This window comes from Pinus tabuliformis, chromosome 2_1, assembly GCF_031772625.1.
Source record: "Pinus tabuliformis cultivar Carrire ecotype Pingquan chromosome 2_1, CPIR1, whole genome shotgun sequence".
NCBI lineage: Eukaryota > Viridiplantae > Streptophyta > Pinopsida > Pinales > Pinaceae > Pinus > Pinus tabuliformis.
Window position 1 is genome coordinate 491,073,652 of NC_142299.1, and position 12,062 is coordinate 491,085,713.

Genomic DNA, 12,062 nt, shown 5'->3' on the forward strand with positions numbered 1-12,062 from the left:
GACTGGAAGGAGTGCGCTGACATATGCCACCTCATACGCCATGGTGGCATGAATAAGGGATTTTGGGTCTGGCGAGTCAGGATGTGGGCCAACCATCCTCACCCCGAAGCCATAAGTCTCCAGAACCATCTGAATTAGTTAGTATGGATCCCGAGACAAAGATAGAAAATACTTCCAAATCTAAGCAATAACCAACTGAAATCTCATATTCAGAGATATCTAGAAATATGCCACCGCAAAATGTCCTCAAATGGAAAGTGAAAAGTAGTAAACAAAAATGCCGTCAGCATGAGAGCCTTGAGACATGAATACTAGGGAATGTTGGACACCCGAAAGACGCTGCCACCCTGAATAAGATATATCAGATCGATGAAAAGTAGGAAGGAATGACTAGCAACTATAAATACCACGCAATAGTCCAACGAAACAAATCCTTCCAAATCTAAGGAATAACCAACTCAAAAATCATATCGTTACAAATCTAGAAATCCCACCGCAAAATGTACTCAAAACTTTTGCATGGCTGAGAAAAGATGGAGAATATAGGAAGTTGCAGCTTTCCGTCAAGACACTCCAGCCAGCCTTTCTTTATATTAACAGACTTCAACATCTACAACAAGTACAATTTCCACTTATATCTGCCCCTTATCTGCAAGAAATAAACAGTCAAATAGAGACAAAGTCCCCAAACCCATATGTGCACACACAAGACCTACATTCCACTCTGTCACATCTCAAAGATGAGAGACCTTCTTATGTGCTCTATATGAGTTAACCCCAATGAGGACCAGAAGTAGAAAGGCACACAAAAGCAGACCAACCAACAGGAAAATTTCCACCATCGACATCTCCCAATAATGTATTCCAGGAGTTTCACCATATAAGAGCCTTGTCTGCCATCTCCCAATAATGTATTCCAGGAGTTTCACCAGATAAGAGCCTTGTCTGCCATCTTTCAGAAATAAGCTACTGCAAATGTAAGAAACACAGCCAGAAAATGTACAACCATAGAACAAGTAACAACGCCGTGTAAAACGATGAAATGCAAAGCTCAGGAATGACCAAAAGCACAGATATCCATAACCCTAATATCCCTTCTACCTGGTATCAAATTCTTCTTCCTCACATCCGACATGCCTTTTGCAAACCCCAAAACCAGTCCTGACGCAGGGTTGCCCTTGCTTTACCCACAATATGCATATAGACCTATGCATAAACCATTTTCTGCCTAGGAATTTATATGATGTTCCGGTCAAAGGTTCATTATAAATAACAATGGTTTAAGGCCCCCTTAATTAGAATTCATGTGGAATGATTAATTTATTAACCACATAGTCTAGCCCTTCCAATCCTTTCTATCGGGACTTAATACATCCTCATAAACCTTTATTATTTCTTATGGCCGCACATATATCCAAACCCCACTTTATAACTTTGGGTTATAATTGGAAAACCATTAAAACCCTTCTATCGGCGCTTTAATCCATTATAATTCTCCTATAAGAGAATACACATTAAAACATGCATAACATACCTTTCTCCGCCTTTCCTCAGCCTTTGCACATTTCCCAAGAATTACCTTTATCGCAAACGCTCATTGCAGTTTACCATGGTCATACCACATATATGCTCTTATCACCCCTCCGTCTCCGATATGCGACTATCGGAAGCGTTTAAATGATGCTTAAGCCTCAAAAGATTCAGGCACAACACTTTAACAAAATATAAAGGAAATACACAAAATTCCGCTCTGAAACACATAAGCAGATCTCAAAATCTATACACCTGCATTCATATTTATCGTCGGGTATGCCTTCCATATTAAACCTTCCGCTGCGCTACTCCTCCTCTGATCTCGGATCAAATCTTGACCGTCGATCTGGATCTCGATCCGACGGTTGTTGATTCAACCGATCAACAAACTTGCTCGACAGATCCTCCATTGTTGATCTACATTTCGTGGATCCAATGGTCCACGATGATTTTGGGTGGACAAGTAGCACGAAGAATAACCGCCCAAAAAAGTGGTTTTATCTCACCTCCTCACTGCTACGTGTCGCTCGGTTAGTGGAATCGAGTAACTACCCTTCAATAACACTTACCACTCAGAGCCCATGTGAAATACCATTTCCTGTTGTGAAACCACTTTTTCGCTGGTTATCTTCTGTGCTCTTCCACCATGCGATGACCGCTGATCTATGAGGTCCAACGGTTGCTATGCATTGACACTCTACTCCTCCACTATTCTGTTTGCTTATGATTTTACGTTATTTCTTCAGCGTTTCTGTGGTTTCGGGTTTCTTCAAAGTTCTGATCCCTTGGCTGTTTCACTGCGCACTTCCTCCTGATCTTTGGCTTTGATCTTTCTAATAGATTCAACGATCCATTATGATCCTCCTCTTCATGCATTTCTCTGTGTAATCGCCGAACTTCGCCTACAACTCTCTGTTACACAAAATATGCTAATTCATTCATTCATCATTCAATATTTGATAACACACTTATACAAATTGGAATTTGAATTTCTGTGCATATATATATATATATATATATATATATATATATATATATATATATATGAACAAACAATTACATATTGAGACTCTCTGTCTCTCCTTGGCCTGATCTTCTAATTAATGGCCTCTGTTACATCATCTTCCTGTAGGCTTACAAACACCTCTATCTATCTAATTATTTAACTCTCTCTCTCTCTGTCTCTACCCTCTATCTATGCCTTTTAAGCTTACATTTATACTCTCTGTGTATGCCTTTTAAGCTTACATTTATACAAAAAGGGATTCTAAAACCAATTCCTGGTTTAGATCCATAAGCTTCTCAACAAAATCCTAAAATATCTTTCTCATCCCTAAGAATTCTCTCAAATCCATAAAATCATGAACTGACTCCTAATATAAGATTTACAATCAATTCTCAATACTCTCTCACTCAACTATCCTAAATCTCTCATGTTCTCCTACATTCGAGAACATTTACAATTATGCCTCACAATATTCAATTAAATCCTATTCTAGCTTCTCTCATTAAAATCACTCAAAGTCTTAGTAATTACATTAATTCCATACTTAGGAAACCAACTTCCTTGAAACACAAGACCTCCTATGTTTACTAGAATACAATAATGATGTTGAGCTGAATACTCCTAACCGATCAAGATTCAATCAATTTTATAAAGCGTGAGTATCATCGATTTGATGTTTATATAACAAAAACGGTCAAGACTTATTCTATAGCTCAGTGTGAAAGTGATAAGTAAGTATTTATGCTAGTTTTAAATAAAAATAAAATATTTTTTAAATAAAAAAATAATTTAGACTATAAAAAAAATATCATATACATATTTAATTAGTTGTTTATATGACCTAATATAATTTCATGTAAATTAATTAGAAATTAATATATATGTGAGAGAGAAAAAATAAGATATTTAAATTTTATATTTTAAAAAATATTTAAATAAGTGATATCAACTTCGTATATATCTATATATAGAAAAACACTCAATACACATGTTATGTAATCTCTATAACATTCAAAAATACAATTTAAATAATAAAAAAATACATATTATTTTTTTGCACTTTTTACACCTCTTAACTCATATTAAATCCATAGTTAAAATAAATCTATACTAGTGATATCAACTTTTCAAAATTTAAAACTTTTAAATTCATGCCATGCAAACATTGTGCAGGGTAGTTTTTCCCAATTTAAAAGGCTTTTGGATTCATGCAATACAAACATTGTCAATGGCTTTTCTGAAAGTGAATGGTGTCCATGTTAAAGTCTTCATCTGGAGTTGAATTTAACTGGATTGTAAAATTTGGAAATATTTAGTAATTGGATTGATAGAAGTCAAGTAAATTGTTTAACAGGGCCCTTATCCAATTTTTTTTTGAAATTCTACAAATTCCACCTCAGATAAAATATTGGAACCGTGTTGAAGAACCAGAAACTCCATATTCACAATAATATGATAATTGTTCCACAATATGATTTATTATTCACAATAAAATCTTGAAAGTGAATGGTGTCCATGTTAAAGCCTTCACACTGGAGTTGAATTTAACTGGATTGTAAAATTTGGAAATATTTAGTAATTGGATTGATAGAAGTCAAGTAAATTGTTTAACCGGGCCCTTATCAGTCTCCAATTTTTTTTTGAAATTCTACAAATTCTACCTTATCAGTCTCCAATTTTTTTTTTGAAATTCCACAAATACTACCTTAAATAAAATATTGGAGCCGTGTTGAAGAACCAGAAACTCCATATTCACAATAATATGATAATTGTTCCACAATATGATTTATTATTCACAATAAAATCTTTACTAGCTTCACAAAACAAACCGATTCGATATTATGGATCTGAAAGGCACATACAGGAAAGCACACTGATATGAAATTATGGAAGAGGACAGACGAATCAGTTGACTTCAATTTCAATTTTCATCTGAATCCCATAACGCCACACTGAATATAAAGTTCAAACAACAAAAGAAGCTGAAACCAGTGATCAAATAATGACTAACTTCTTTAGCTAAAGAAGGAAATTATTTTAAATGCTTTGTTGTGGGCAGCTAGTGGTGGTGATGATGGTGGTGTTGTTTTTTGCCATGACCTTCCTTCGTCTGGTGATGCTCGTACAAGGCGTACCCGGTTGCTCCAACTGCAGCAGCTGCTGCAATCTCTGCCTCAATCTTGTGCCTATGAGCGTGCTCTGGATCCTTCTTTGCTTCGTGCATCTCATACTGCATACACAAAATATTATATCAATATTCACATTCATTTTATAACGGTTATCATTATCCTATTGATAATTTAAGCTAATCCTTCCCTTAATTGCAAATTATGGAAATATTTCAGTTCATCCTATTACGAAATATTGCAGAAATCAATAATCAAGTTAAATTTAACAGTGGTTTACCAAAAAAATCACAAGTTTAAACTTTAAATCCCATCGATTGAATTTATTGGCATTATCAACCATCATGATCTCTGTGATATCCCCTATATGTATTGCTTTGTTTTTAATAGATCTCTGTCAGAATTAGCTATGGTATATTAAAATAAATTCAGGTCTGTATATGGGTTGAAAATTGAGATTAAGGACTCGAAAAGATATCTCACCATTGCAAACGCTCCTGCAGCGACTGCTCCCACTTCCGCTACATGCTCCATCTGTTTATGATGTTTCTGCTCCTTCATAGCCCTCTCGTAGTCTACAGCGTACAGATCTGCTCCCTGGGCTGCCGGTTCACCATAGTAAACAATTCCCGGCCTTCTGATTTCCTCTTCGTTCTGATGGTGTCTGCTATGGTGGTGCCCGTGCTCATGATGTTTGTGGTGGTGGTGATGAGACATTTTCTCCTTCAAACACACAGTAATGGAATTCAATCACAGTGGAATGGATACAAAGATTTCTAGTGATTCAGAATATGTAAATGAAGATGAGATTAGAGCAGGCCAGGGAGAGGAGTGTGTTATATAACAAAGAACAGCGCGTCGAAAACTTCAATTTGTAATGTAATTTGATAACGTGGATACGAAGCATTGATTTAATGAGAAATAGATATGCATGATTATTCAAAGGCCTGTGATAGGTTGACATTTATTTTTCTTCAAATGAGGGTTAGGGTAATGGTATTTGTAGTTTAATGTTCAGAACGTTAACGTGGAGTCCTCTAAATTAAGACTCAGCTTTTTGATTGTTTCTATTTCAGTCAAATTTTTTAGGTGTCATTCATCCAATAGGAGGAAATAGGGATGGACTTTGACGGTTTCACTACATCGTTTAGGTAAATTTAATTGTTAAATATAATAACAAATCCCATATACACATACACGCCATTAAAATTCGGCGGAAGGGTGTTTTCAAATTCCTACCATGTGAGAATACCCCAGATAGCTTCCCAACATTTTCCATTGAAAAATTCAAAGAAAAGTCACGATCTGGATCATTTGATAACGTGATTATGAAATAATGACACATTGAGTAATTAATAAATAGACAGCGTGTCTGTCAGTGCTTATCATTGCTTTTGTTAAGAGAATGCATATCCATGGAAGATCTGGAACCAGGTAGACTGGGTCGCTTATGTTAAAATTAACGCGGATCAAGGGGTCTCTACGTCCCCTCCGTCCTATTTTTTAATGTTTCTTTCGGAAACTTCCATGCAATGTTTGTTACGCGGCATATGACCTCAGCTCGGCCTCGAACAGTTGCAGAAAGCAAATTTAATTACGTTGGCACTTTTTTGAACTGGTCTTACGTAAACGTGTTTACGTTTTGTAGTCTAATTTGCCCTTAACGGGGTATTTTTTAGTAGTCAAAATATTAAAAAAGGAAAGTGTTTTTTAGTAGTCAATAAAATATAAAAATGAACAGTAAATTTGGAGTTTCCTCGAAAGTGTATGGTGAGCTACCGCGTCAATCGATGAGCAATTTTGTTTTCTCGGCCTTCTTATGCATAGGTCAGTCAAACAAGATTGTTGTGAACCTCATGCACAATTACAAGCATTTTTTAATAAGATTTATAATGAGTTTACATAGTGCATGGAGCTAACATGAACAAATGAGCACATATAGATAAAATTTTATTTAATTGTAAAATGTTGTTATTAGAATTGAATAAGGTTTATGGTTAGTGTTTTTGTGGCTTATTGTTATTAGAATTGAATAAGGTTTATGGTTAGTGTTTTTTTGGCTTAATTTAATTATTGAATTTTGAAAAAAATGATATAATTATTTATGACATATATTTGGATGATTATGCTCCAATTTAAAATATTTTTTTCTTTATATTATTGATTAATGTATTTTTCTTTTATAAATAATATTCTTTATTAAAGTCTTCAATTTTTTTTGTGGCAATCCACACTTATAAAACAAATACCATATATACATATGCATAGATAAATGCTAAGATTAAGATAATATTGTTCCTTAGAAGCTTCAATAAATTAATAACCATAATTATATTACCTATTTAATCAATTTGTCTTATGATGATAAATGAATACTATGTTTCATCGAGACAACGAGTACCATGATATGGAGCAGATTTAGAAAACATATATATAAATTAATATAATACATACACAATAAATAAATATATAATTAATATATATATATATATAAAACACAAAACTAATATGCTTATTAAATAGAAACTAATATGCATACGGAATAGAAACTAAATTAACAATATTATATTCATTCACACAAAGCCAACATGGCAATTTATATATATAAATAAAAAACTCAATCATATTATTATGGGAAATTAGGCAACAATAAACATAGATATATTGTAACAAACATACAAACTCTTTTTTTTTTTGACTTTGGTGAATTATGCATTCCAATACCTAGCATTGGGTATGTATGTATATCTATATATATAGATATATAGTATGTTAGTTGTTTAATTATGTTGTGGATATTAATGCTTCTAACCAATAGTTTGTAAAGTCTCGCTTTCATAAATAAGAATAAATAAAGCATACACCCTTACTTGGTCTAAAGCTGGTGGCGAAAATATCAAGCTATCAAGCATTTAACACATTTAAGGCTCGATTGTACATCTCTTTGGATAATTCTTAGACCCTAATAGGTGTTACACTATCCGTCGTTGATCTATACTTTGATGATCCGATGACTAAGATTTGGCTGGAGGGTTTGAGGTATCTAACTGCTTTCCCCAACACAACACTTTTTGGCATTTCGAACAGTGTTTGATGGGAGGAAGGATTTGCAACCAGTAAGGTTTTCTGAGCATATTGATTTGCTTATACTTGTTTTCTCAATCAACCAAACGATTTATGTCTGGAGCCTAACTTAGAATTTCCAATTGGTTCTTACAGGGGAAGCTATGGCTCTCAGCGGTTATTCCGGTTTGCCCTTTCTGAACTAGATGGTAATTTTGCTATATAAAAATTCCCTTCATCTCTTTGTAGGCAACCTGACCTCAGACCGCCTTGCATGAGGAACTGAAGGTGGCCATCTTGCAGGTATGAATGTTGGCTCACAAATTTGGTGGTTAATGTTCTTTTTTTGTTTTAATACCTACTAATCATGGTCGACACCTCACTTGCAGAGACTCCGCCACAACTCTACTCAATGATTTCATTGTCATTTCAGGTAAATAACGGTTCTCAAGGTTTATTTCCTTTGCATTTTCGCGATACAAACCTTTGCTACTATTTCCGACCTCGTTGTTGCCTTTACAAGTGAGGAACCCAACCTTCTATTGCTATTCACTATGGGTTCGATTCACCGAGAATATTTCTAACCAACCAGTGCCATACATTTTGTTTCTTCCAGGTTGGTTCCCTTTTTCTGCTGTTTTACATTCCAGATTCCAGTGGTGGATCATGCTACCCAACTCTATCAGAGAAAGTTTAGGGTTTTATACTGTGGTTAATATTTTGTTAAGCCAGAGACCCTAGCAGATTTTTGGGCTTTGGCTAGGGCATCTATGCCCACGACTGGTTGTGTAATTTAAATTTTATCTAAATATGGGCAAACCAGTTGAAATGTTGTTTTGTTTTGACTGTACAATCTTGATTCTAAGCGCAGAATGATTTCCAAATTTCTGTTTATGTACATAATGTCTCCATTGAAGAAATAATGGGTCTGGATGTCCCCATTTTGGTTTTTCCTAACATTTTTTCATTAAATTACGGAGATCTTCTCCTTTTTGGTTTAGCTAAGTTAGTATTTGCTTTCCCGTGTCCTTGGTTTTTGAGAGACGAGGTTTCCTTGTCGAAAATGTAGTTAAATTATGTTCTGGTATTTTCGTGGTGTGGTTTGTAGCACTGGAATCTTAAATAGTTTGCATTGAATGATAATTTTTGTTATTTACATGAAACATCATCCTCAGTTTTTTTGTCGAAAGAGAAAGTTATTCTATTGTTTGCCTCTTATTTTCAATAACACACATAGTCATCATTTTCAAATAGAACTACACATCTGTAAATTTTCTTTATTATTTGTGACAATATCACAAGTAATTTAACAGAGAACATGCTATAAATAAAAGACAAGACATCTGAATCTTAACTGAATATATTAATACTTTCTATCTAGAAAACCTACAATGTGTTTCTCTTTTTGTAACAAATAACTTTCAAGTTGTTCTTATCTTTTGTTCACAGATATTTTTGATGATATAATGAGAAACTTATCTGTTTCCTTCGTTTTCTTAGCCTCTCTTCTTTAGAAGATCTCTCCACCCAGCCACAAGTCTAGCTATGATGTCCAAAATCTCCCCCAAGCTCTTCTCCTCTAGACAATGGTTTACACTTCATAGATTGAGTCACTCCGAACATCAAGACTGTAAGTCCAATTTCGAGTCTCCACCCTTTTCAGGTTGTTTCCATGGCTCCCATTGGTTTATTTCACCCAGCTCAAGGAAGTTCTATGGAATAATTAGCAATCCTTGCCTTCTCAATCATTTTTTCCTCTTTTCCTCCTAGACTCTGGGGGCTTTCTCAAATCCCTCCTCTTGAAGGACGAGGGTGTGTAACCAACAACAACTGTCTCAAGAGGTTTATTTAACCAATTTTCTATTTTTAGAAATATATTTATTTTTTTTATCACATAATATTTATAAAGTTACTTTGGCTAACTCAGCCATGAGTTCTTTCAAGTTTCTGTTGGAACAACAATATAACAGAGAAATAAAATTTTTACAGTAAAAGTAAAATAGTAAGCAACAAAATAATCTATCCATGTATTTTGGCATGTTACATCTCCCCCTTCTTATGAGGAACACTGTCCTTGGTGTTCATTTTCAATTTATAAAAATAAAGCAGGATAAGCTTTACACATAAAATCCTCGTCTTCTTAGGTAGCCTCTTCTAGGCCAAAGTGATTCCATTGCACTTTAACTTGGGTGATGACTTGCCTTCGTAATGTTATTTCTATCTGATCGAGAATACAAGGGGAATCTACCAGGAACTCTCCTTCCGGTTCGACCTGGCCATATCATGAATTATCATCATTTTATTTTGAAACTTGATATATACATATCTATATACACAAACATAATTTAGAATTCAATTCACTAATTGAATTACATGTACATTTTCCCAATTAATAATCTGCTTAGGATTGTACACATATTTTTTTAGTAGAGAAACATGAAAGACATTGTGGATCTGTAAATAGCTTGGCAGCACAAGTTTGTATGCTACTGGCCCAATTCATTCCAATATCTAAAAAGGATTGCAGTGCCAAGGTGCTAATTTAACACACCATCTCTACTGCAGAGTGCTTTTCTTTGGCTTAATTCGTAAGTATACATGATCCCCTTAAATTATCTGCAGGTTATGTTCTTATCTGCATAAGCTTTTTGCCTATCCTGGCCAACCTTCAAATTCTGACAAACCTTTCTAACTGTTTGCTCCATCTCGATTAGCATATCAGGACCCAGTGCCAATTTGTGGACAGGGCTGCCCCAGTCCATGGGTACCCTACATTTCCTCCCATACAATACCTCGAAGGAGCTCATTCTTAGTGACTCATGGTATCCTTTGTTATAAGCAAATTCAACCAGGTGAAGGTAATCCTCCCATTTTCTTGGCTGCTGCATCACAAACATTCTTAAAATATCTTCTAGAACTTGGTTGACTCGTTTAGTCTACCCATCCGTTTGAGGATGGTAGGCTGTGCTGAATTGAATTTGCATACCCAAACTAGAGAAAAATTCTTCCAAAATGCAAATGTAAACTTTACATCCTGATCTGAGATTACTACTTTGGGTATCCCATGTAGCCTGAATATTTATCTCATAAATATGTCGACAACTTCAATAGTCTTATAGGTGGATTTTACTAGTATAAAATGAATGGCCTTGCTTAATTTTTCAACTACAACCATTATAGAATCATGTTGCTTTCTGGTTCTTAGTAGACGTGTAATAAAGTCCAAAGTGATTGTTTCCCACTTCCACTCAAGAAAAGGCAAGCGGTGCAGTAACCCAACGAGATGCCGATGTTTTGCCTCCACTTGTTGAAATTCTAAACATTTAGCTAAATATTCTGTAATGTCTGTTCTTAGGTCTGGCCAGAAGTAATTTTTCTTAATAGATGTAAACAATTTCTGATATCCCGGATGAGCAGCGTACAGTTTCTTGTGAAAGTCATCCATTATAAATTGCTTAATAGAATTCTGATTAGGAACATAGATGCAATTCATGAAGGTTAATAATTTATCTTAGTTTATTCTATAATCAGATTTTTCCCCGCTACCTTGGGCACTATTGGCTTGCTGCCATAAGAAAATATATTCTGGGTCTTTATGAGATATTTCTTTAATTATATTAGAAAAATTTGACTTTACTTGACTGTAATGTAATTCATATATGCAGTGTAACTTTCTTCTTAGTGCATCAACAACCCGATTTTCTTTCCCTTTAAGGTGCCTTATTTCAAAATCAAATTCACTTAAAAAGGCTGAACATCTAGCTTGACAAGCATTTAAACTGGGCTGGCTAAAGAAGCTCATAAGACTGATGTGATCCATTAATAACAGGAACTTCTTACCCAACAAGTAGTGTCGCCACACCTTCAAAGCATGTACTACTACTGTCAATTCTAAATCGTAAGCAGAGTACTGTTGTTCATGGTCTTTTAGCTTGCGATATTCGTAAGCTATAACCTTACCTTATTGCGTTAATACTCCCCCAACACCTTCCTTACAAGCATCTATGCGTACCACAAATGTTTTTTTTGGATTTGCAACCTTTAGCACAGTTGCAGTGGTAAGTAAATGTTTCAAACATTCAAAACTCCGTTGGCATTCAACATTCAACCGAAAATTCCTTCCTATCTTTTGTAAGTAGGTTATAGCAAAGGCAATTTTCGAGAACCCTTCAAAAATCAAGGATAATAGCCCACTAGTACCATAAAGGATCTAATATTTGCAACATTCTTTGGGATGTGCCATTCCATAATGGTTTTGATCTTTTCTGGGTCCACTACGATACCTTCTGCTGAAATAACATGACCAATATATTGTATTTGGCCTTTGTAAAAAT

The 12,062-nt window shown here is 34.8% G+C and overlaps 1 protein-coding gene and 1 long non-coding RNA gene across 2 annotated transcripts; one reads left to right on the plus strand and one right to left on the minus strand.

The window, feature by feature from the left end:
• Positions 1-4,300: 4,300 nt before the first annotated feature.
• LOC149201072 (uncharacterized) lies at positions 4,301-5,494 on the minus strand. Its single transcript, XM_089399666.1, has 2 exons — positions 5,149-5,494; positions 4,301-4,769 (listed from the first exon to the last, which is right to left on the minus strand). Exons 1-2 carry the CDS (start codon positions 5,380-5,382, stop codon positions 4,599-4,601), a joined length of 405 nt encoding a protein of 134 aa, XP_089255792.1. The 5' UTR covers positions 5,383-5,494; the 3' UTR covers positions 4,301-4,598.
• Positions 5,495-7,890: 2,396 nt separating this feature from the next.
• LOC149201073 (uncharacterized) lies at positions 7,891-8,588 on the plus strand. The gene is made up of 3 exons (XR_016253397.1): positions 7,891-8,031; positions 8,118-8,161; positions 8,345-8,588. It is a non-coding gene; the product is annotated as an uncharacterized LOC149201073 (long non-coding RNA).
• Positions 8,589-12,062: the final 3,474 nt, after the last annotated feature.